At 35.8% G+C, this 27,120-nt stretch overlaps 2 protein-coding genes across 2 annotated transcripts; both read left to right on the top strand.

Moving 5' to 3' along the window:
- On the top strand, positions 1–8,420 carry LOC149420118 (uncharacterized). Its single transcript, XM_089636954.1, has 6 exons — positions 1–440; positions 752–897; positions 980–3,718; positions 4,777–4,862; positions 4,963–5,029; positions 8,377–8,420. Exons 1-6 carry the CDS (start codon positions 106–108, stop codon positions 8,418–8,420), a joined length of 3,417 nt encoding a protein of 1,138 aa, XP_089493080.1. The 5' UTR covers positions 1–105.
- Positions 8,421–11,055: 2,635 nt separating this feature from the next.
- On the top strand, positions 11,056–25,004 carry Haspin (haspin). Its single transcript, XM_089637493.1, has 7 exons — positions 11,056–11,358; positions 11,706–11,892; positions 17,576–17,758; positions 18,539–18,806; positions 21,888–21,983; positions 23,334–23,536; positions 24,427–25,004. Exons 1-7 carry the CDS (start codon positions 11,334–11,336, stop codon positions 24,641–24,643), a joined length of 1,179 nt encoding a protein of 392 aa, XP_089493619.1. The 5' UTR covers positions 11,056–11,333; the 3' UTR covers positions 24,644–25,004.
- Positions 25,005–27,120: the final 2,116 nt, after the last annotated feature.

Below are 27,120 nucleotides of genomic sequence, written 5' to 3' on the forward strand. Positions count from 1 at the left end.
AGCTTTCAACGTAATTTGTTTTTGAAACTATGTCGAAAAATATTTCTAATCATACCTGATTTATTGAATTTAATGGATTCGTAGAAAGTTTTGTTGAATACCAAGATGTTAGGGACTAAAAAGCGCACTTACGGATCAAAGAAAAGTGAATGCGGACCTATTAATCATAAGGATATTTTGCGAAATGCTCCTGATACAAGTACTTTATTCGAAGCCCTTTCGGCAACTAACATTAAAAAATATCGAAAGGATAATTCCTATTTACTCCCCACTAATGGACATAGCGTAGGCTTTGGTCGGAAGAGGATATTGGTCACCAAAAAAGCTGCAGTAACTCCGAAACCAAAAATTAAAGGATCTTCTACCGATTCTAGTTCCGACGATTCTCTCCACGTAAAGCATCATTCTAATGATCTTTTTGACCAGTTAAGATTGAGTTTGTAAGTATTTGATAGTAACCTTTACTTATTTTTCCAAAAGAATCTACTAAATCTCTGCTACCTTTCACACGGTGACCGGGTATCTCATCAAAATGACTAGGTTACATAGGTAACTATTTAACCTAGTTTTTGTTTCATCACTTTTAATGACTATATCACTTTTTAAAGGTGTGTTTAATTGTCATTTTGATGGAATATAATGGAACTCTTTCACATTATTCCAGTTCTGGCAGTGAAATGCTAAAGATGTATCGTGTTATTTCTAAATAAATGTCAGGTTGATCTCCTCCAATTAAAATATTTATTTTTAGAAAAGGCTCTAATGACCCTTTTGAAAAACTCCTGGCTGGAGACAGAAGCAAAGAACTTCCAGTAGATATTAACCCTAGGCTCAATATTACCACGGACAGTGCTGCTTCGTCTCCTGAGAAACCTTTGGTTCATCAACGAGACCCAAGTAAATATTATTGAAACAATACGTAATTTGTTTTTATTATTTTAAACAGGAGGAAGTTGACTAATCTCTTTTCTATTTACAGGTTTCAAACCCTCTAAAGTAAAAAAGAAAAGAAAATCTTCAAAGAGAAAGAAATTGGCATCTGTTTTACCTTTTAGTGCCAAAGATGATTCCGATAGCATTATCCATCACAAATTCCTCATTGAGAATGACGCAAAGAAAAAGGTGTCACCCGAATTAAAAAAATTGATCAATCTTCCGTCATGCTCCAAGACAAATGTTTATGATAATTTTGCTACCACTTCATCATCTGACAATATTTCAGAAAGCCATAAAGAGTGTGACATTTCACAAATAGAATCTATGACAAAATTAGACTCTTATTCTCCTATTATAAATAGAAATTTACTTAAAAAATACTCTGATCATTTAGCTACCCCCGATAACAATATACCCCCGCTTTCGAGTACTCCGTATAGGAAATCTTGCCTACCCACTTACATTCAAGAGCATGATTTGTCTGCAATTTCAACATCTGAAAATTCCTCTCAGGGAAAAACTCACTATTATTCCATCAACTCTTTAAAAAAGAATGAGGCCAGATCAACTGTATCATATAATAAAATTAAAGATGACTTTTTAAAAAGCAGTCTAGGAAGTAATGATGAAATCATTGACTTTAAAATGTCTTCAGAACCTCTTGTCAATGTGACAAATATTTTCACTGAACCTGTTGTAGATGTAACAGATATATTCACAGACCCCGTTGTCAATGTGACTGATATATTTGCAAACCCCGTTGTCAATGTGACTGATATATTCACAAACCCCATTGTGAATGTGACTGATATGTTTGCCCAACCTATTGGGCCTAGTTCAGAAATTCTCCCTGAAAATGGAGATAAATCAGTGAATATGATTGATACCTGTGGCCAGCTTGGGTCTAGAAAATCCAAGAGAATTAAGGACAATGACAGTTCAATTCTTGCTGAAAGTGGAGACGAATCAGTTTTCCGTGGTTTTCACTCAGATACTAAAGATAATGAATCCGAATCATTATTTTATGGATTTCCTTCAAAGAATAACTCTGGCCAAGATAGCCCTGTCCTATTTGACTCCATTTTGTCCGATACTAGTTGTAATGAAAGTCAAATCATGCTTGGTCGATCAGAAAATAAACCAACGCATTTAATATTATCAAATACAGACAAAGTGATTGAAAATACATCTGTAGCTGGCAAATTGAAGAATTTGAATGAATCTCAACACCTAAATAATTTGACTAATGATTCTGATGGTATGAATTCATCGTTTGATAGTGACAAACACAATCTGACTGGCAAACATTCCACAAATTCCATGGAATACAATCTATTTAATGATTCGAAATTGGCAAAAGTACCTATAGTAGTTTTAATTAAATTAGATGACAATTTATCAAAATCATTTGAATTAGAATCCAATTATAAAACCACAGGTGAAATTGAATTGGAGGCAAATAATTTCAACCAATTGCACTCTAGCAGTGGTAATCCAGACACAATCATTGATACTTCTGAATTATTTCACTTGAGCAGTGACGAAATTCAAATAGAAAAATATGACTGTAATACATCACATTCAAGCAATGAAAATGTAGAAATGACAATAAATATTTCAAAAATATTGTGCTTGAGTACTAAAACATTGGAATACAACAATGATTCCAAAAACAATTGCATTAATGATAAAGATATTGAAAAGGAATTCTCCAATTCAAAAGTGTCGAATTTGAGCAGTAAAAAAGCATCCAAGTCTGTTCAGAATTCACCAAAGTCTGATATCAGTATTAATAATAAAATGTCCGATATATCTAAAAGTTCATTAGATAAACTTAAAGAAAATTTAGAACCTAATGAGCAATCTGTTGAATTTGTTGGAAAAATTATGGATTCACCTATAGTTTTGCGAAATAAGAAAACTGTTTACCGAGGCCAAGCTAATAAAAATAATAAACCAGCGCGTAAAGCAACTAAAAGTACTTCATTGGATAAAAAAACATCTAAAGACAATAAAATTTCTAGTGCTGAAATCATCCAACCAAAAGTATTAGAAATGCCATTAGAAGTATTAATCAAAAGCCAAGAAACATTTAATGAACTTGAAGCAAACAAATCCATTATGGAAGACAAAATTGAAGATGAAATATCGATTCTAGATGCAACTGATTATTCGGCTATAAATAAAGGTGGAGATCAATTTGTCACTACGCGTAACACAGAATCCTCTCAGTATAGCTTGTTGGATATTTCTGCATTCTCATGTCTGAACAGGACTCAAAATTCACCAAACAACTTCGTTGATTACGATAGGACCGTTTCAGAAAATAGGTTTGAAAATAGCCGAGATACATTCTTCCATCCGCAAGAGACATTCTCTAATAAGCGAGAAACATTCTACAATAAACGAGATACAACCCACAATACACGAGAGACAACCTCCAATGCACCAGAGCCATCCTTCAATAGACAAGAGACATTGTCTAATAAACGACAGACATACTTCAATAAGCGAGAAACATTCTACAATAAACGAGAGACGTTCTCCAATAGAAGAGAGACATTCTACAATAATGAGTTTTCTTCGAGGCCGTCTATAGTACTGGAGCCTGGAAAGCGCTGGGAGAGATCTCTACGCATTCTCAGGAACTTAAATAGATCTAACATGACACTAGATGATACTGTAGACCACTGTAACGCCACGATTCAAGAAAATCCTCACCCCAAAGGTAGAAAATACAGAGAGAGTGTGGCGCATTTGATAGATCTTCAATCCAAAGACGGTAGGTTTATTTTTTAAATTTATTCAGTTTTTCAATTTTGATAGTTTGTGATATCAACTACAAGTAGGTAAGTTTTCAAACACATTCACTTACAGACTTAAAAATTATCCAGGTGAATTATACTAATATGTCCAGGTGCCAAGTCTCTATCTTTCAAAACTTGTTGCCACGACCAATAACCACATTTTTTAGAGCTCCGTCATATTAAAACTGCTAAGTTCTCGCCGTTCGCCTGATGATTCTGTTTAAGTAATGACTTACTTGTTTTTTGCAAAGTGATGTTTTGGAAAATTGTACTGTCTTGCCAAATGTTTTTATATATTTATAAAAATAGCATAAGTAGTTTCTCCAGAATAGCTAGTTATGTTCAGAGAAATGATTTTTTAATAGTATCCTTAAGGATATGCTGGCGAACAAGAGGTTAATGGTCGCATAACTATCAAAAAATAAGGTAAATACTGACATTGAATAAATTTTTTAAAATTATTATATGGTTACAACATTTCGCATTATTCATTAATTACACATATAAAAAAGTATATTTTTAATTCCGATTAAGTTTTCCTTATTTATAATTTATAACGGCTGTTAATAATATCGGCAACTATGTATAAATAAAATCGTCAACTATAACAATGTTTATTTGCTAATATTCTTTTTTGTGTTGCAGCAAATAAATGCTACTGCAGTTCAATTTTTTAAATGTGGCTACAGTTGCATGCAATTATTTCGCTAGATAACACTAGAATAAAATGATGTCCCGATATAGGCAGCTTTAGAGTTACCTAATTTAAAAAAATTCTAAAGCATGACAGAAAACAACTGCGCCCGGTGTACTATCCAAGTGTTGCCAAGCTACCAACAAGTGCTTACATATAGGTATTACTTTCTAGCGCGCAGCGGTCATATATCTTGGTAACACAGTAATGTCTATATGTATATAAGTAAAAAATTGATTAGTAACATTCTCCACCATCAGCAGGTGGTGGGAGTGTACACATGAAAAAATAATAGATCCAGAACTTTATAATGTTTTTAATAATACTTCTTTATTTTAGGCCGCAGAAATTCATTGGCAGACTTTTCCAGAACCTTCCATGATACGTTTTCCACCACCCGTGTCCATTCTGTGACTCTTGTGGAGGTAAGTTGCTTGTTTACATGAACAAATTTTTATAAAAAAAACTTATGCAATACTTATTGTTGATTTTATGAAGAAAACTAATAAATTAATTGTTCTTCAGGAACAAACACTCTTACCTGATGAAATCCAACAGAACATTTCGCAAGCATCCAATTCCTCGGCAGAAGGTAAGTTAAATATCTATAAAAAGTATAAAATAAAGTCGATATAGTCTGTCTGTTTGTGTGCTTAGTTCTTCTAAACTATGTAACGGATTTTGATAGGGTTTTCACTATCATTTAGAGGAAGGTTTACATATATGATACATGCATATTATATTTATAGAAAGTAGAGAAAAGTCAATGTTTTATTATCAAGTCGTAAAAATATATTTTCGGGCACTACATTGCTAACTCTGGCTAAACCTCATGAGATACATCAAAATAATGAATTACGGAATTATATATCTTAAAATGGCCTACAGAAAAGTCTGCGATGGTATATGGTCTATGGTATAAGGTCTATCTCCTAAGGAAAACCCCCAGCAACGTCAGGTACACGTCAGCTAGTATTTTTTAAATCATTATATCTAATCATAGTTAATTAAGCTAAAGGCTTTAAAAAACATTTGCTTAGCGGCCCTCCCCTTCAGCGACCAAAGACATCCAAATTAATAGACTTGCTCTCACATGAATCTGGGTATCATTTCGACGAGCTTGAGGCAAACCACGTCACCATATTTTTGGCACCAGGAGTGCTTAGAATAAAGTACGACTTTAGTCATACATTGACCACCGAAGAGCGCACATTGAAATAACCAGACCATGCCCAGAAAAGTAAAGTTCGCTAAAGTAGGGCAAAGGTTTCAGTGCAGTCCATTGTGGGACTTGGGATTGCGCAGGATCTGGATGTCCGTTTTTAAACGAACCCCTAGCTAAAATTGAGAGAGGTGGGTAAATTAAAACGCATTTGTAAAAGTGTCTAACTAAATAGTGTAACAAAAAAAATACAGTGTGTGGCAAGCCTACGCACGACGGAAGTGAAACTTTTAGTATTCTTCTCTCTCTCTTTTCATTTCATATTACATATTATTATTCAGAATGCTGTACATTATAGTTTTAAAAAGTTCAAATTTATTTATAGGCATGTTGTTAACAAATGAACGTTTAACTAGAGTCCTAATATTGACATATTTATAAGTAGCATGCATAGACATATGAATATTAGTAGACCTGCCCTAAGTGATTAAAAGCGTATTATCCCCACTCCCCATACCGGTTCCATTGGAACCGGCTGGGCTGGCGTATGGCCTCAAGTGAAATTTGAAAACGTGACGTCATCATTCTTGTGCGAACTATGGTCGAGGCATCATCGGTTCATTTTACGAAATAACACGGCAAAATGTTTACTTGTACTATGAAAACTTGTAAAAATAGATGTGAAAAAGAGAATAAACCCAATTGTCGTATTACATTCCATATATAAGCATTATTTTACTTTATTTTAAGCATATTCACATCGTATAATATAGATCAGTTTTAGAAACATATTATACTATCATATCGAGAAACGTCTGGACGCGAAACACAAAGCTGGTTGGTTGCTGGGAAGTAAATTATGAACATTTATAAAAGTGTCTTAACTAAATACTTAAACGAAATATTCGACTCTGAAAATACAACCGAATTTTTTTGCCGAATTTGGACTTCGCAAATTTGTTCATAACGTGGCGAGTAATTTGCGCTCCCATGTAAAAATGTCTATTCATTCCAAAGCAGATTTTACTTTTAAGAAGTAAATGGTGATATTATAATGCGAGATGCCTATTTACTGTCAGATTGATTTATTGACGAATCACAGTCAGCCTTACGCCCTTCGTTCTTCAACAGTTGATTTTACCCCTCGCCATTATCTTCTCGTCTATTAATTCCTATGTCTGTGGTAGCATGTGATAAAAAAAAATTAAAAGTTATAAAAATATGGGATTCGAACCCGGGTCCTGCATAACGAGTGTCGAACGCTCTGCCTCTAGACCGCGGGGAGAGGTATCTCGCGCGACGAGAACCGCGTATACAACGTGTACTCCTCAATTGACTTGTCCCGCGCAAATTTTCGTTTTCAAACACGGCAAATGAATAATATCACATAACGTCTCGTTAACGCTTTATATAGGGTCGAATCGAAAATATATCGGCAGTGTGAAGTCATATCTGTCGTTTTTCAAAATATTTCCGTATATTTGTCCGTTTTGGAAAAGATCTATCGTGTTTTAACAGTCTCATACCCGTATGGAGTCTGAATTTGAAAAACATTTCTAAATTTTGAAAAACTCACTTACGGCTGTGTTTTTTACTAAAAAAACTTGTCACGCACGTCTGCGAGGGTAATTAGTCGCGTTATCGGCCTTGATTAGTAATTTTAATGATTCAAAATAAAAATAATTAATCAAAATACCGAGCGACTCTACCGGCTTGATTTGTAAGCTATATTTCAACCAAAATATCATATAGGTACCGACCGTTACTTTTAGCCAATTACTCGAGTGAACACCTGCCGGTCTAGTATCACTAAATGGATTTAGACATTTCGGGAGACCCTCGGTTAAAATTAACAAATTTATGTAATTTTTTACTACATTATTACAAATCATGTAGATATCTTCTTATATGTATGTCTGACAAAGTCGCAGCACGAGAGCATTTTATCACTTTTCCTCGTATTAAAAAAATCACAAAAAGAAAAAAAAAATTAGTTAAAGCGGGGATCGAACCTCGGTTCTTCACGACGACAGTCGGGCGCTCTGCCTCTAGACCGCGAAGCTGAGTTTGGAGAGTGACCTAAACTAGGTATACACGGTGTCCGGAAACTCGTAGTACAAGCGGGAAACTGGAGAATCTACACCACATGGGGAACCCAAATAAACATAAAATTTTTTGATTTGAGCATTTTCAAAAAAAAAAAAAAACAAAAAAAATATATTTTTCGGCTATTTTAGGGTTAAAGTTTTTTCTGGTGTTTAGGGTTGAACAACAGATGTTTTAACCCTGCAGAGCAGAAATAGTTTATGATTACACCGGATTAAATGAAGGGTGATTTCAAAATAATGCTTCAAATCCGAGTTTCTTCATTTGTTTTACTTTCAAATAGTTTTAATTAGTTGGGTACTTTGATCTTCAGTAATAATTTATAAGAATTTGATTAAAAAAAAAAAAAAAAAAATCAACAACTAACTCGATTTACTCGATAACGAAAGCTCAAATCAAAAAAAATATACTACAAAATCGACTCCAAATGTGATGTAGATTCACCAGTTTCCCGCTTGTACTACGAGTTTCCGGACACCCTGTATAATATTAGCTAGGCTCCTATAGCGAAATGATCACGGTTTTTTGTGACGGTCATGAGTCGGTTTTACTCCGGTCCTCGAAAATGCATGACGCGCGTAAAGAAGTTGCACTTCAATATAAAATTTTGGAAACAAGCCCTAACTTTTGTTTACCCGATTTGGAATAATGAAGTTAAATTTTTTTCACAGCCAGCAATTTGCGGGCCATTGTAAACAGGACTAGTGATTCGTAAGCAGATTTTATTTTCGAGGAACGAATAGTGATATTACTGTGTGAGTTGCCTGTATATTGTCAGATTCATCTATTGATTAGTCACTGAAATTGGGACCGCCACGCCGTTGGTTCGCTCCCCTTTCTAATTTTGAATGTCTACGCTGGCGACCATTTTTTTGTGAAATTTATGATCCAATCGAAGATCTAAACTATAAATCGAAAATGCGGGACAAATTCATTTTTCTATCGATTTCCATGATTTAATTTCTAATTTGTATAAAATTCATTTACCTAATTATGTTGCTTGCATTGTACATGAGCAAAAGTTGTACGAAATTCCTCAGGTCTATAATAAATTCATTACTCAGACAATGGCATCCAATAATTAATAAATTATGTGTTTGTACAAGTGTACAATGAAGCAATATAAATAAATTTGACCTGTAATTTATTTCTGTGACTAACTTTTTATAAATAAGTCTTTATTTAGGTCGTGTCAGCAGTAAGTGGGGTTGCCAGATTAATTTTTGATTGATGAATCACTCAAAAATTTGCTGAAAGAAATATTTTTGATAATACAAATGTACAATAAAAATGTTCATCACCTATAATCATTAATTTGTAAAGTAAAAAAATGTTCAGTTCAATACCATTAATTTAATAACAGTAATGATTATTTTGGAAACGATTCTCACGGCCGATATAGATGTATATAATTAGATTGGACACTAGACGCTCAAAGTGGCTCTGCTTAACTGGAGTCCATGGAAGTCACAGCTCAGCTGGGTCAAACAGTCGCTTACGAGTGACTGTCGATAAGTGACATATTGCTAGTTGAACGACTCTGCCCTAAAATGCTGATAAACTGCTCACACTGATGCAAAGACATTCACATTACCTTTATAAAAGCCGATGAAGTAACTTTCCCGAGGAAGGTTTCTTTTTATTTCTAGTCTAATGTAGTTGTGGCTAGTCGAGAGTCTCACCTCTCGACTAGCAATCCGAAGGTTGCGGGTTCAAATCCGGCGTGCGCAAGTTAATTTTATTTGATATATTTGCATTATTTCACAATTCATTCATTTAAAATAATATATAACACACTTGTGGCATGTTCCAGAGTGGAAGATACTCCCAATATCACCCTGGTGTAAGACCATCATTCAGAATTGAAACGTTGCTTGAAATGGCTTTAGCCATGTTTGGTGACCAGATCTGAATAGCCAGGTACTCCCCTACCGTCCTTGCCCACTTCAACTGCCATGTCATAGTCTCACTGGCTCCAGACGGTTGGCAGCAGTTAAAAAGTAAAATAACTGCTAATTAAGAAACAGCAAGTTTTTGCGCAAAATTTGAAGTTCACAGCACACACTACGGTTTGTGAGTATCATTCGACTGTCGAATGCGAGAGTTCCCTCTTTGCACCACGTACCTCACCTGAACCAATGAATTCGCCATCTGTGTGGGTTCGCTACTTTATGTTATATATATAGCTCTGTCAGAGGAATATTATGTTTTACCTATTGCTTCATTTTATGATAGTGATATTTAAGGAAACGTTATAATTATAAAAACTGCATTTAATTTAAAGTATGCCCATAGCTTAAGCATTAGTAATTTACTATCTGCAGTGTGAGTGGTTTATTTATGTCTGCAGTTTAGTAAAATGCAGCGCTCAAAATTAATTCTAGGAAATAATATATGTGGGTACTTCTCCAAAGGGTACCAGATAACATTTCTATAGCGTAAATGGCCATAATTCATATTTCAAAGATAATAATAATTCTGCGATTTTTATCAGAAAGCTGTTATTTCTCAGGTATTTGCCGTGACTCATTTCGTTAGCAAACGAAGGAATCCTCGAAATCGGGTGACGTTTGCAAGGCCAAAGTCCGGAGAGTACCTACCCTACGCGTTATTTTCGTGCTGCCAGATGCGCGTTTATTATTTCGCGCGCTTTCATTGTCTAACAAATCGTTACGTATTTTCATCGGAATTATTACTTTAATGATTTCGTGAATTGAACCAAATCCAAAACTACTGCGGTTCTGTCGCTGCAAGTTCAGCTGTAACCTCTCTCTTTCTGTCGCATGCATCGGAGAAAGAGGGAGAGATTATAAATTACAACGGAGCTGTCGCCTGTCGGCAGTTACTGCAAAAACGCAACAATGCATTTGACAAAATGTCAATAATTTAAAATAAATTTTATAGCAATAATTTGTTACTGTTAAATGTTTTTCTTTTGAATTTAAATATTTGGTGTTTCGTCCGTTCGCTGTTGCAACGATTCTACTTTTTTTAATATATTTTATTACATAAACAAAAGATCTGGCAACTGCGCTCATTCGCGTGATACCAGGAAATGCTAGAATCTCCATAGAATACGTCATAAAAATTTCCGGAAGTCAATGACGTCTACGCCAGTGTTGCCATTAGCTAGTTGTCAGACTTTAACACAAATTTAAAATATCGTAGAACTTGATAAAACAAAAAAGAATTACTAATTATTTTGTAAGAGTCAATCATTGAATTTATTTGTTTCATTAGATTTATTGATTTCATTGAACTTGATCATTAGAATAAATGAAATTGTTATTTTTTAGATTACTTTCTTGTTGTGTTATTTATTTGTACTGGCATCACCGCCTGGCATCATTACGGACAAAGGAGAGGTGACGCGTTGAGATTATTTCCAAAGCGTGTTTGATAAATTCAAGTTGCCTTTTCGTTTCCCCAGTGTTTAAAAACTGTATTTGGACCATTATAAGTGCTACGCTACGACATAACAATCAATTTTCGGAAGCTTGACGTGTGAATAGTTTGCTAAATTATTGTGAAAGTTTCTCCGTCTGCCATAGCAGTTACTATCCCTCGTAACGGGATAATTGCTTCATATAAACCGTTGTTTTGTTCACAAGTCAGAGAAGCCAAGTGCATGTATCTGCCTTTGTTCTGTGAAGGTAACAATTTTATTTTGATATAATTTTATTTTATTTCTCTCCTTCAAGAGTTTCTCCTTTCAAGGCTAACGAATTTTACCTTGTATAACGGTGCTATTGTTCGGCCGTGACCGATTTTTCCTTACCCTTGCTAACGATTTTCGGGTAAATAAGCTAAATTTAAATTTTCTTAACTGCGCAGTTTTTTTAATGATTTATCCTAGATTGAATATATTTTGAAAAAGAAAAAATATTCAAATAACTTTGACATTTTTGCGACTTTTGAAAGATCAATAAAACATTGCGCAATTATTTCGTACTACCTACCAGAGGGTGAAATGTAACTTCAATAATGTTATTGTTTGCAGACTTATTATCTGGCGCTTGTAATGATACGGCAATCAACCTATCGAGACTTGCAATCTCCAAGGTTGCCCGAAGCAGTCTACTAGACAAAGAGGAGCCCGCCTGGTCTGCGCTCAATGCCAGAGACGTTGTGCTGAGGCGATGCAATCAAACCCATCCGCTGCCATTTGATGAGTGCTACCCAGACAAGTGAGTGCTTCCCTCCGATCATTGCTTCACCGACACTCCACCCAAAATTCTTTTTAAAACTATTGTTCAATCTAACCTGTCTCTCCTGACCTAACAAATACATTTTTCAGTAACTATGCATGCGAAAAAAAAAACAATAGCACTTGGTTTCACCTTAATTACTACAAGAAATATCTATTAACATCACTCAAGATGTAAAAGATGCATTAAAGTTACTTTTTTCTCAATCAATGTTCAAAATTTCACTTGTTTCGATGCAATGTTTTCTTCTCATTAATATGATCTGTCAGGTTTTTAAGGTTAGGAAATACGCATAAATTATTTAAATTTCTTTAAATCTACCCTAATATTTGTTTATTGTTGTAATTAAGTTGAAACCCAATTTTTTGCTTATTAACCTCTTTAATGCCGGCATATCCTCAAGAATACATTTAAAATAATGATTTCTCTGAAATAACTTTCTATTCTGGGGAAACTACATTTGGTAGATTATATATAATTTTTTAAGTATACAGGGTGTCTTGAGGTAAAGTTCACAAACTTCGGGAGGTGATTTTACATGATAGTACTAGTAAAAAAGATGAATAACTTTCAACGTTTGAGGGTAGTTTTCAAGTACAAAAGTTGTATTATATTCTCTGTACGGAGAAAATAATATTCTTATACTGAAAAATATTATTGTTTCAGAAAAAACAATACAATTTCGAAAAAAAAAAAAAAATTTTATTTTACTTCTACCATATGGTACCAGAATCACCTCCCAAAGTTTGTGCACTTTACCTGCGGATACCCTGTATAAACACATTATCTGGTAAGACCTACAATTAACCAAAACATCAATGTGTAAAAACAAGAAGGTTGTGACGATGGCGCACGCATTGAAAATTTACCATCAACACAGCAAGAGTTTACCGTGCTGTGGAATTCTGCAACATTTGAAGTATTAGGTTGTGTAATAATTTTACAAGAATTTAGTTGTTCCGTCAATGTTTACATATCCAAACTGATATCGGTTAGTAGTCCAAAGCATCGGGTTTGCAAGTTCAATCTTCTGTTAGCTCATTCCTCCATCATTGCACACACAACGTTTTCTGCTTAAAATGTTAGGAGAATTCAACTACTATCAGGCCTTTTGTAACCTGAGTATTTACTTTACGTTTACTGCCAATCAAAAGACTCGAAAGTATATTACTGTTTCAATTATAAATTAGGGTTTAGTTGAAATATTTGGTAAAGTTTCTGGATCGCTGGCCACGCTTAATACAATAATTTTATACCTTTTGATTTACCTTAATTACAAGGACAACTGTTTGCTTTCGGGGTGATGGAAAATACTGTATTTCAAATTACAATTATGTAAAATTTGCTTTGGTTGTATGAGATGATAGCCATTTACAATAATTTCTGTCCATGACATTTTGTTATGTTGGTATTTCTATTATTATAGGGGGGCTAGAGAGACTATTACAATTTAATCTATGCTTATTAGGCAGGCACTAGGCAACAGTCTCTTTGTCATAGCCTTGCATATTGGTAGGGCATTACAATTAGTAGCAATTACAATGCTAACCAATCCTTTAAATACTAAATTCTGCCAAATAAATATTTTTATGGCACAAACACTTAAATACAATGCATAGGTACTACGAACATTCTTGTGATGTATAACTGAAAATTAGTTCTTTGTTATGTATCTCCTATGTTAAATGCATACAGCATTTCAATAGCTCTGACATTAGAAGTCAATTACTTTAACCACATGAATAACACAATAATTATGCTAATGGGTTTATAATTTACTAGTTTTATTATCCGACTTCACCTTGGTTTTCAATACTCTTTTTCTCATTGAACAATAAAAAGAAAAAAAATTATGTGTCTTAGTTTTAGATGGGTAATTGTAAATTTCAAAGCTTGTTAGCTCATGATAGAATTGACATTCATCTTCATTCAACCTTTACAATTGCTCTCCTGTCCCTTGCTATTTGCCTCCAATCCTCTTCGACCCAGTCTCTACCCGTCTCTTTCCTAGGTCGCTCTCAATCATGATTTTTGCTGTCCTGTCATCTGGGATTATATGTCCCGCACTCCGCAGTCTTTGCACAAACTTAAAAATTTTTACAATAAGATTTTTGAGTTCATAGCTCTTTTTAATTCTGACATTGCTAGTTGCTTATAGAAAATAGTTGTATTGATTATGGAATGGAAGACGGAAAATGCTGTGCTAATTTAAACCCTTGTTTGAGATTGTTTTGTGACAATCGCATTGAACCACACATATGATTTGAGATTTTCATGTCCAAAACTATTATAGTCATTTATTTTAGGGATATGTCGCGTTTTGCTAACTCATTTTTTAGGCAACGTTTCGGACAACATTACCGTGTCCATCATCGGGGCAGATGTGTTGAAATGTGTTTACACGTCTGCCCTGATGAACACTGTAATGCTGTCTGAAAGGGTGGCTAAAGAAGACAGTAGCGCAACACGGCATGATACCCCATAAATCACTATAAAGGAGTCTGTCCACATAACTGGAGCCTACCATGACCGTGCTATGACTGAGCCGCGAATTATGGGAAAGGTACGAAGCAACTGCAAAAGATGCGAAACAGCGGTTGCTTTGTTCCTTTCCCGTATTTCCCGACTCGTTAACATTGGAGCACACTTCACATTTTAACCATTTAAAATTCTGATATTTTTTTGTATAATGTTTAGGTTTTTCTGTAATATTATGTTAGCAGTAGGGGACGCCCGAGGAAGACATGGCACGACCAAGTGAATCAGATACTTGAGTCGGGCCATGTCCAGAGTCAGAATAATAGAAGAGTATGTATGAATGTGAATGAGGCAAGTAGTGTGTGCCAAGACCGATTTGTTTGGCGGTTCGTCCTCCCTGCCTACTCCTGCAGGGAAACGGCGTGATGGTTAGTTGGCTAGTTAGTTATTAATCATTATTATGTTACCTTTTTATTTAGCACGTCATCTTTTGGATATTGTTTTGTACAAAATATTAGAATTTGATCAACAATTGATTCATTGTCATTTTGCATTATGGCATTCAATCTAAAGATTAAATGACTGGAGCATTAATGTCTGCTCAAAGCATCCATTATAATTAATTGACGAGTCTTTATAGGTAATTGAACCTTGAAATATAATTTTGTTTGTTTTACACTGATGTATAAATAAATATTCCTCAATCTTCTTTGATCTTCTGCCAAGAAAATCAATGATATTTTCTTGTGTTGCTTCAGGCCTAAGCTAAATCACACTCAATAACAATGTTGCCATTGAATGTGTATAAAATGAATCAAAAAACATTCTTAACCCCTCAGGCATATTCTGTCAAAAGGTTAGAGTATTTCAGCTTTGCGATAAAATCCAAATAAATGGATTATAATGTATCCGAAAACTATTTTTGAAAGGTGATGAAATAAACATTCAAATTTTTAGAAATAAACATTTTATACATAGTATACAAATTTTTAGAAATAAACATTTTATACATAGTATACAAATTTTTAGAAATAAACATTTTATACATAGTATACAAATTTTTAATGCAAACATAAAAAAGTGATAAAAATGGCTCACCCTTCATTTGTTTCTAACTAAAATTACTGACGATGAAAAAAAAAAAAATTTATTGAAACAAATGTATCGTAAATATTAAGGTCGCCTCACTTTTTTGTCAATTTGTGTAAAAAAAAATTCAAATTGCGATCAGAAACTTCGGTTTCGTAGAGGTGTTCATTTTAATTCTTCTGTGGTCAACCTTTAGATTTGAATATAAAGCTTGGTATTTTCTCTTTCTAACACTGTTTAGATCATTTTAATCACCATGACTGCGAGGGAGATACAATGATTTTTATGAGACCTATTTGAACAGTTCCCAAAGTGAACAAATTAGCCTGACTGGTTATTGTAATGTTTACAATAAAGCAGATAAAGTCTTGGATACATCGATGTCAACTCTAGATATGGCGTGTCTTACAAATTCAGTAGAATAATTTGGCCCATCAATAATTAATAGTATCATAATAAATCTCCCCATCTAATTCCGTCGCCTCGTATCGAAAACATAATATCTTGGGAGACAAATTTCTTCTTGCACTCCAACAAAGTAAAAACCAATGCGTCTTGCGATCTTTTGACTGCGAGATGGAATTTTTTTTATAAATGTTTACGTAACCCAATTTTTGGAACCATTCATTTTGGTTTCAATGTGTTGTCAATTCTGTAAAAAGATTTTTCTCCATAGCAGCAACCCTTGACTCTGTGCAGAAACGGGCGGTCCGTTTGATAGATTCCCCAATCTTAACAAACGGACTGCAATCTTTAGAGCACAGGCGTCAGGTAGGTATGCTGTCCTTGTTCTATCGGTATTACAATGGAAGATGCTCTGAGGAACTAGCGTCATTGATCCCTTCGGCACCGGTGCGTAGTCGGGATACACGCCAAACGCGCGCCCAACATTTGTACACAGTTGACACTTGTCACATGAGAACGGGTCGCTTCTACGATTCGTTCTTAAGTTCAACAGCTCGGCTGTGGAACGAACTGCCGGCCTCTGTGTTTCCTCCCTCCTACAACATGGGACTCTTCAAGACCCGTGTTCACTCCTTCCTCTCCACAAAAAGACCCTCCACACAGCATCCCCAAAGATGACATAGGCCCTGAGGGAAATTATTTTCTTCAGGGCCTCCTGTGTGGAGTAAATATAAAAAAAAAGCAAAAAAAACTATTGAAAATTAAGCTCTGGTGTTCCGAAGTTTACACTGCTTTTTCAGTCTTATGCAACTATTTTCAACTGACAATGTTATTTCTATCATAAGCTATAAACTTTGAAATATCCGTATAACTGTTGTAAAAATAAGATGAGGTGCCAGTTCGTGCTGTATTATAAGATTGTACTATATTATAAGATTGTACTATATATTAAAGGATTGTACTGTATTATAAATCTATATTAAAAAAGATGTTAATGTTTGTTTGTTCAAAATCTTAAATCTCCAAAAGTTGTTCAATGATTGCCTTGAAATTTTGACACAACGTTGCATTCTAATACGCATGTGTTTTTAAATACGTATATTATTTAGATGTCACCAGTGACAGGTAAAAACATCAATCTGCAAGCATTAAGCGCAATCTGTTGGACAAACATGCTTTTTTTTTTTAAAACAACCATATTATCTTACATGGAACGTAAAAGCAACATGCGCTATTGTTTCGTTATCTGCACAGACGTACTTAGCCACAGCAATGCGTGGTGGGTACATCTAGTAGGTAATAAATTACAAACTAAATAAGGAAACATATTATTTACTACTATAATATATTATTAGATCTGATGTCTGGAAATGAGCTTTTCTGAAAGAAAGGAATTACTTGAATTTTTATCTGGATTTGATTCATGCTCCTTATCCTTGAGTGATTAACCGAAGATGACCCATAAACTGGTTTTGAGTTTCTTGCAAACATTTATTTATTCATTTACATATATATTTGAGGTTATTTGAATCATGGATTGTGTGATCGTGAACAGAGATTCTGGAAATAGTTCACGTCGTAGAAGAATGTTGTTTCCCAGCGGCACATCTCTGCTGAATGACGTGCCTGTGGCTCGATGCCCTAATGCTTGACAAAAATGATTCTGATTAAATGTTTTGTCTTGTTCCAGGAAATTGCAAAAGTGTTGCAAGATTGGCGAAGGAGTTTACGGGGAAGTATTTCTCTACAAGAATGAGGATGACCCCACTAACCCCATTGTTATGAAAGTGATACCGATCGAGGGAACGCAGTTGGTTAATGGAGATCACCAGAAGAAATTCGAAGAGATCATCTCTGAGATTGTAATTGCTATGTAAGTTACTGCACATGTATCACATAATTGTAGACAATTCATCATGACGTGAATGAATAAAATAAAACATTTTATTTTGTTGGTACAGTACAGTAGGTAGGAAATATTAATTTCGTTAAATCTACCAATGAGATATTGAAACCTGCCCTATCTTATGTTTATTGCTTTGTTCTCTTATCTCTTTCCAAGAACCACAGATTCCACCATGATAAATTATTATATCTGAATCTGCAATAAATTGCCTAATGAAAGGATGCCTCATCTAAGAAATGGGCCTAATTATATACTCACATTGTAATAATGACCAAATACAGGGTGTTCGGTGGTAAAGTGCACTAACTTTGTGAGGCGATTCTAAATGATAGTACAAGTAAAAAAGAAACACAACTTTTTTCGAAATTTCAAGGGGTACTTTTCAGGTAAAGGTAACGCCGTGGTCTGCCGTGTGCGACTGGCATTATTACTTTGCATTGTTTCCACATTTGCCATCCCGTGTCGGTCAGTGTTGAATTTGAATGCAACATATTTGTGTAAACTTGAAATTTTCGAAGGAGGGTGTTTTTATGCTTTCTTAATTCTTCACATCTCAACAACTGGGACTTCCCCGAAACTTTCCTATATAAATGTCTAGAGACCTACGAGAGCAGATGCATTTGCATCATATCTTTACCAATGTATTATTAAATTTTTTTATTTGACTACTATGATCTGTAGCCATTTAGGCATTTCATAGTTTGGCTTTGCAAATCTGCCGTTTCTAATGAGTAACTATGTTCCCAGGGAATTGAGTGATTTACGAAGCAACGAAGAAAACAATACCCTGGGATTCAATAAGGTGAACCGTGTGCGATGCGTAAAGGGCCGCTACCCTGACCGCTTGGTAGAGCTGTGGGAGTTGTATGACGAGCTCAAGGGGTCGGAGAACGACTGCCCCACCCTGTTTGACGCCGGCCAGTTGTTCATCATCCTCGAACTCGCCAACGGAGGGAAGGACCTTGAGGCCTTCAAGTTCACCACTGCCGAGCAGTCTTACTATCTCTTTTTCCAGGTAAAGTGTGCTTTCATTTTTTAGGACCATCGAACTGACGAACAGGATATTTTTTATTTTTTGATTCTCAGCCCATTTTAGCTGACAAATCAGCTGACAAGCATAACAACCTGACCTTATTATGCTTGGCAACTGATCACAGTAAGCCAATCATTTACTTTGTGTTTATTGTTGTGTTATAAAATGTGTAAAGCCGTTATGGGCTATATAATGAATCAGTAAAACAATTTGATAAACATCTGAAACAGGCATTTGACGGGAACTGTTGATATATCAAAATGGCACTAATCGTTGGAAGTTGGAGTTTGAATCACAAACCTTTTTGTTTAAATCTTGCATGATTTTTTTTGACACCTTGTTTCATGTTTTAAGTGTGTTTTTTCTTGTTTTAATTTTTCATGTTTATTGTAATTTTTTTTTTGTCGACACAATGTGCGATTCTTATAAAATCCTAGATGGAAAACGATATACACAATCCCCCTGTCAATTAATTGCCTTCCATTAACTATCTACATACTTATGTTGTCATATCTTCAACATTCAAAATGATATTTAGATTCAACTTGTTTTTTACACAATTGATTTGAAAAGATAAAAAGGTGGCATTTAATTTACCGGCGCATTTATCATTCGACTTTTATTTAACATGAGATATGCACCATTTCATATAAAGTTATGATGATAATGGTTGTCTGTTGTCCTAACCTACTTCATTGTTTCAAAATTTGTAATGAAAAACAAGTTTATTGTAATACTTATTGACATAATGGTTGCATCATCTGAGAAAGGCCTGAGGTTTTTATTAATTACAATCAATGTTTCTGATATTATTATCGTAAGAAGTTACTGACCCCCTATACTTATAGTGAAACCCTCGTACAAGGTTCCCACATAAGAAGTTTCCACACTTAAGCTCGGTTTTTTTCAGTCTCTTGAAAATGACACCCACGTACTTATAATACAGGGTTTTCCAATAAGAGGTGTTATTTTGATATTCAATCGTAAAAGATCAATAGTTTCGTTGCTTGTGTGGCACGTAGCGCCGTCTTGTTGAAAGTAAACGTTGTCCAGATCAATACCATCCAATTCCGGCCATAAAAAATCATTAATCATCTCTCGATAGCGCAATCCATTCACCGTAACTGTTGCTCCAGCCTCATTTTCGAAAAAGTAAGGTCCAATGACTCCGTCGGACCATAAACCGCACCAAACAGTCACACGTTGAGGATAGAGGCTTTTCAACAATAACTCTTGGGTTTTCCGAGCCACAGATGCAATAATTTTGCTTGTTGACGAAGCCACCGAGGTGGAAATGGGCCTCATCACTCAAGATGATTTGCATTTGATTCACTCAAGTGAATTTTAATAATTTCAATGCGTTGTTGAAGCGTGTATCGTTCCATTTTTATTAATGGCGTAGTTTCTACTTGTCAAATGTCAAAAAATGACAGCTTCAAAAGTAACATCCACCGAAATAGCAGGCTATTCAAAATAACACCTCTTATTGGAAAACCCTCTATATAATACCCCACAAGAGTCCCAACTGTCCGCAGCCAATAGGACTTCGACATCCCCAATCGGGGAATGTTCAGTCTGAAGGGAGTCAGGAGAGGAGGAAGGTTTTGGGAAGAAGTACTTGGCTACTCAGATCTGGTCATTAAACACGCATCATTTCAGTTTGAATTCTGAGTTCTTTCACCAGGGCGATAAGAGTATGTACCGCCATTTAATTTACTTTTTCCAGTCCCCTTGAAGAACAGTATGAGAATCTTTCACTACACATAATACATACAAAGTTTATCCTTCAGAAGTTCAGTTTATTCGGTCCCTGGCTAAAGTTGAAAATTATTAAGTTATTTTTTCTCTGTATTTTGAAAAACCTTATAAGAGAGTTTCACTGTATAAGTGTTGTTGTTTTAATTGATGTACTTGTGTATTGCTTTGTAGTTTTGCAGTCATCACCTGTTAATTAGATTTTCCCAGTGGGTGGGTGAACATTTAGTGCATGTGTGTTTTTATGTCGTGACTAGATTTTCACTCATCCACTAAGAAAACTCATAGTCATCTGCCTTTTCTACGTTTTGTTCATTGTGGTTTGTTGATGCTTTTTATTTTATTTTTGATTTCATTTGTACATAGCAATATTTTTTCTTATTTACAATTGTGGAACTTTTTATTATTATAATATTTTTCTGTGTTGACCATTATTGTAGGACAAAAGATTACTGTATTTTTAAAATTAAATGAAGAAGTGTAAATATTAGGAAAGGTGTGTAGAATTTTTGTAGAATTCTTTCAACATTTTTAGTAATTAAAAGTAAATTGAATAGTGGCAAATGATTTCACTTTTTTAACCAGATTTTGAAAATATTGTGATGTTTATAAAAATATTGGATTTATATCAAAAGTGAAATTTATTTTCTAATGGAAAATATACCTTAAAAATACAGTATAAAAAAGGATGAAAAGTATGTAAACCTACAAATTTATTAATTAATATCATTGATATAATATATTTTCCGAACGCTGCTTTTAACCAATTTTTAGCCTGAATGGCTTTATTTGGCTGGCCCCTTTTGTCTGAAACAGTAAAAACTCTCAAGCGGTGAGCTTCGGTGTCATGAAATTTGCATTGCTTTTTCTGTATAAAATTTATAGATCAAAGCGTATATTTACTTCACGAACTACCGAGCTTTAAATACATATTTTTTTTATGTTCAAAACAAATAGATTATATATTGTTTCTTTCATATTTTGTATGTATATCTGCATGGGAAAAGTTTGAAAAAAACAAACAAATTTGTAGCCATAAAAGCAATTGGAAATGAGCTGTTCTGCAGATGGATGAAAGTCTAGTCCATGTGATTATATTCATGACTAGATTTTCACTCATCCGCAGCATGACTTGCATCAAATTCATTTGTGAAATAAACAAAAACATAACATACTGATTACTGGTTAGATTGTTATCCCAGTTAATGCAGTGTGAACTGGATAAATACTGTAAATTTGATGTTTTGACAACATGCTTTGTACACATTTTGAAAGTGGCAAGAGACTTATTTGATTTGATGTTTCCAGATTGCCTTTGCTTTAGCTGTGGCCGAGGAAGCCTTCCAGTTTGAGCATCGAGACCTACACTGGGGGAATGTGCTCATCTCTTTTGCTGAAAAGGCGGTAAGAATAGTTTTCTTAATGTGAATCTTATCATATACCTACTTCCTAGGCTGGTGTCTACCACTACTACTCGTTATGGCCACACTGGTGAAAGAAGAATTGAAACGTTGCTTGAAATGGCTTTAGCCTCTAGCCTTGACTTGATCTGAGTGGCCAGATACTTTCCAGTCTTTCTCCACCCCATCTCCAGCCTAACAACTAGCGGTAGGAACATTCCCAGGAATATTCCCAAAATGGGGAATATTGATAATGAAAACAAATGAGGTTGTCTTCTGCAATGAAATTTCATGTTATTAACAAATTGTATGTAATATAATAATATTGATTAGAGCGTGCCGACAGCCGAATTTTATTGGATAATGTCGAATAGTACTGAAGATATAAGCCATCAAAATGTTGATGTACGCGACCGGTTGATAATCTTGTGGTGTTATGGTAGGTACAATGACTGGCACGGCAGTACTGCAGCATTACCATCCGAATCATAAATTGTTTACTTTTTACCCAAGTTCACCACGATAGCCCGTAACTTTGTCATCTTTGGAGACATCAAAAAATTTATTTTACTGTAATTATTAACTCTTTAAATATACATAATGCATTTTCTTGAAAATTCCAAAAATTTGGAGACAACCTCATTTAGAATTACTTACTTAATGAAAGAAGAATCCTGATTGGTGATTTTATATAAGTCGTATCATAGACAAGTTTACACCGTTAGTACCTAAAGACATGGTAATTTTGAGCATATTATATAACACTGTCCAAAATATTGGCTAAAGACAGAGGAAGTGCAACGTGGCATAATACTCCAAAAATGAATGACAAAAGGATTTACTTTTGTTTTGATAATTGTGATAGCAAACAATATTGGAAATAATAATCTTTTTTATATTAAAAATGCAAACGTTTGCAATGAATTGAATCAGGAAAAAAAATGCACACAAAATATAGTTTTAAAATCAATTATTTGGAAATAGCTGAATTGTTAGGATTTTCCCTATTCAAACATTTATTTGCTATCAGCATAACAATCACGTTTTATGCCTGTCAGCCAATAACAATTTTATCTAAACCTAAAATGGCCAAGAGGTGAATCGTTCAAATTTTTAAAAACTCATATAGTCGCTGATCGTCGATTTGATGATCATCAAACTTGATGGGAATTTGAAACATTCCAACTTTAGAATCCGCCCTATTGATGCCTAGCCAAATCGATCTTTGATATAATTTAAAATCTTTGTGTTTGCTCTCCTGTGGAATTGTTTCAAAGGCCGATAGAAGTACAAAATATAATCTGTTGTCTCAGAGTTGACATATTTTAAATGTAAAATGCCATTTGGTTTGCAGGAGGTGACGTACAAGATTCGTGGTGAGCCTTACTCCATCCCCACAGCCGGTGTCCTGGGAAACATCATCGACTTCACCCTGTCCCGTATCTCCGTGCCCGCCTCTCACACCATCTACAACGATCTGGCCAAGGATCCCGATCTGTTTGCGGCCGAAGGAGATTACCAGTTTGAGATTTACCGGCTTATGCAGCAGAAGAACGGGTAAATATTATTATTCTATTCCATCCACCAGCGATCATTATCTCAGTCAATAGCAGCATTGATCCCCGGTGCAGCGGGTGCATATACCAGAAAATGAAAGTACACGATTGGAACACATTTGATGTTGGCTTCGTGAGAGCGGGCCGTTTCTTTGACTCATTTTTCTGTAAGTCGACTCAAATATGGAACGAGCTACCGGTATCTGGTTTTTTTACAGCTCATACCTTGACCTGCCTCACAATGCTGCCCAACCAGGTGGTGACATAATTCCCCTGCTTTTATTGCTGTACAGACAAGGGCTCTCTTGTGAGGTGTCACATAAAAAAATAAAAATAGACTAACTATAGAGAGGTGGGTTAGGTACCATTTTAGTATGAAACCACACGCATAAAAATGTTGCCAATCGTTCACACATACTATTGCAATTCGCGTCTACGTACAGTGTCACCCCGCTTTTGTCATAGTTCGTGCAGTTTGGTTGTATCTCGGTGACATTCGGCTTGCTTCCATACCACATCACACTTTGTTTCTGTTATTTATCTATAGCAAAACTCACTTCTGAAAATGTCTGTACAAATACTTCTTGGTATCAGACAATTTTGAGGGTATTTCCAAAAGTAGGATAACTTTGGAAGGTATTCACAAAGTATGATTTAAGATATTTGCTCTGATGACAACTGAGGGGTTGTAATCATCAGTGTGCACCAGTTTCAAGATCACGGTGATTGCACATCATTTCAGTTGACAATTTCAAGCTACGTGTGATGTACCCTCATAAACGATACTGTAAAACTTTCAAAACAGCGACTCTAAAACATAAATCAAGATTCGTATTTCCCGTTTTAGTTGCGAGTAGATATAAGCTGAACCAGTTTGTCTTTCTGTTGTAGGAATCTATGGCAGCATTTTGAGCCATACACAAACATCCTGTGGCTGCACTACACCCTGGATAAGATGATCACAGCTCTCCGCTACGAACGAGCTGACACGTGTGTGCACGGAATATTTATCTCGAAGCTGCAGTACCTGAAGGAGAAAATTCTGCAATACGACAGCTGTGTCGACTTTGTGACTAATGAAGAATGTTTCACTGTTGCAGATATTTAAATTATGCATATAAAACTGTCTAGTATAATATTATATTCTCAAAGTATATTATAGTAAACACAAAAAAAAATATTTATAAATGTATTATAAAAAAACCAATGTAAAAAATTAATGACGCACTTAGAGAATGGGTCTCCCATTATGTATAATACAACATTGCTCCAAATTAGGTGACACTTATCACAAAGGTCTCGACAACAGTTCTGTATTTGATTTGTTTTGTTTTGGGAAAATTTACATTTTAGAGAGTTGTAAACTAGATGACTATATTTTTGAAAACTGCAAATGTTTTATTAAGTGCCTGCAGATGTGCCTACAATTATTAAACTTGAGTCAAATAAAATTATTTTTTGAGACCGAATTTACTATTTTTTATTCAATTTATTGAACCCTTATTTCCTTAGTTTTATTTTATAGGTGAAGGCAATAGAAATATGTAAGTGGAATTCTGTTGTAACATAATGGCTGTACATTATGCATATATGTACCTTTTTTTTTTTTTTTTTTTTTTTTATATTTACTCCACACAGGAGGCCCTGAAGAAAATAATTTCCCTCAGGGCCTATGTCATCTTTGGGGATGCTGTGTGGAGGGTCTTTTTGTGGAGAGGAAGGAGTGAACACGGGTCTTGAAGAGTCCCATGTTGTAGGAGGGAGGAAACACAGAGGCCGGCAGTTCGTTCCACAGCCGAGCTGTTGAACTTAAGAACGAATCGTAGAAGCGACCCGTTCTCATGTGACAAGTGTCAACTGTGTACAAATGTTGGGCGCGCGTTTGGCGTGTATCCCGACTACGCACCGGTGCCGAAGGGATCAATGACGCTAGTTCAGAGCATCTTCCATTGTAATACCGATAGAACAAGGACAGCATACCTACCTGACGCCTGTGCTCTAAAGATTGCAGTCCGTTTGTTAAGATTGGGGAATCTATCAAACGGACCGCCCGTTTCTGCACAGAGTCAAGGGTTTTTTTCAGGTATTTTGGGGCTCCAGACCAGAGATGGCTGCCAAATTCGACAGTAGGGCGCACTTGCGATTTGTACAGGGTGAGCAGTTGTGTACTATTAAAGTATCTGCGGGCCCTGTACAGTACGCCCAGCTTCTGAGAGGCCAACTTTACTCTGGCTTCGATGGAGCCCCCGTACCTGAGCTGGTCACTTATAGTTACACCAAGCATATCAATGGAAGGCCTGTTCGGAAGATTGATTCCGTTGAAGGAGACTAGATTATCATTTGGATCCCTTTTAGACGTAATCAGACAGGATTGGGTCTTTGAAACATTAAATTCGACGAGATTATTTTTACCCCAGGAGGAAATACTCTCGAGATAACCGTCCATTCTCTGCTTCAAAGCCCTCCGAGCCGTTGGAGTTTGTGTGCCCTTTGGGGGCTTGTCAAACAAAAAGTTATCATGAACTGTACTGTCATCCGCGTAACAATGAATCGGTGCACATGTCAAAAGGTCATTGATGTGCAACAAAAACAAAGTCGGAGACAGAACCGATCCCTGTGGGACGCCAGCATTTATGGAGTGCGAGGAAGAGGTGAAACCGTCAGCAACCGCCTGAATCGACCTATCCCTTAAAAAGTCAGCAATCCACGTACACAGGGATGCGGGAAGTCCGTAAGAATGCAATTTGTTGACAAGTCCTCGGTGCCAGACCCGGTCAAAGGCCTTGGATATGTCTAGTGCGACCGTTTGGGTCTCACCGTGACGTTCCAGGCACCGCCCCCAAACATGCGTCACATACGCGAGAAGATCACCGCACGAGCGGTTCCGCCGGAATCCGTATTGACGGTCGTTGATAATTTTATATATATATAGAGTGTTGAGGACGTACTTGACTTCCTTTAACCAGAGATTCTTAATATTATTTGGAGTAAAAAATGCAAATGAAATTTTGGTCTCCGGTGAAATGAAATTTTTTTTTAATTATACCACATGTTGACACTGGTCACTCAGCTGAGTAACCGCCCGAGCCCACACGCCGACCCTAATTATACCACATGTTGACACTGGTCACTCAGCTGAGTAACTGCGCGAGCCCACACGTCGACCCTAATTATACCACATGTTGACACTGGTCACTCAGCCGAGTAACCGCCCGAGCCCACACGTCGACCCTAATTATACCACATGTTGACACTGGTCACTCAGCTGAGTAACCGCCCGAGCCCACACATCGACCCTAATTATACCACATGTTGACACTGGTCACTCAGCTGAGTAACCGCCCGAGCCCACACATCGACCCTAATTATACCACATGTTGACACTGGTCACTCAGCCGAGTAACCGCCCGAGCCCACACGTCGACCCTAATTATACCACATGTTGACACTGGTCACTCAGCTGAGTAACCGCCCGAGCCCACACATCGACCCTAATTATACCACATGTTGACACTGGTCACTCAGCTGAGTAACCGCCCGAGCCCACACATCGACCCTAATTATACCACATGTTGACACTGGTCA

This window comes from Hesperophylax consimilis, chromosome 11, assembly GCF_061612785.1.
Source record: "Hesperophylax consimilis isolate HC1 chromosome 11, BYU_Hcon_1.0, whole genome shotgun sequence".
In the NCBI taxonomy this organism is placed as follows: Eukaryota; Metazoa; Arthropoda; class Insecta; order Trichoptera; family Limnephilidae; genus Hesperophylax; species Hesperophylax consimilis.

Excerpts from the sequence above, each read along its gene's own strand:
- LOC149420118 (XM_089636954.1), top strand. The coding sequence starts at position 106 with ATGTTAGGGACTAAAAAGCGCACTTACGGATCAAAGAAAAGTGAATGC. Across the intron at positions 441-751 it reads GACCAGTTAAGATTGAGTTT|AAAAGGCTCTAATGACCCTT; the intron begins GTAAGTATTTGA and ends ATTTATTTTTAG. Across the intron at positions 898-979 it reads GGTTCATCAACGAGACCCAA|GTTTCAAACCCTCTAAAGTA; the intron begins GTAAATATTATT and ends TTCTATTTACAG.
- Haspin (XM_089637493.1), top strand. The coding sequence starts at position 11,334 with ATGTATCTGCCTTTGTTCTGTGAAG. Across the intron at positions 11,893-17,575 it reads GATGAGTGCTACCCAGACAA|GAAATTGCAAAAGTGTTGCA; the intron begins GTGAGTGCTTCC and ends GTCTTGTTCCAG. Across the intron at positions 17,759-18,538 it reads TCTGAGATTGTAATTGCTAT|GGAATTGAGTGATTTACGAA; the intron begins GTAAGTTACTGC and ends CTATGTTCCCAG.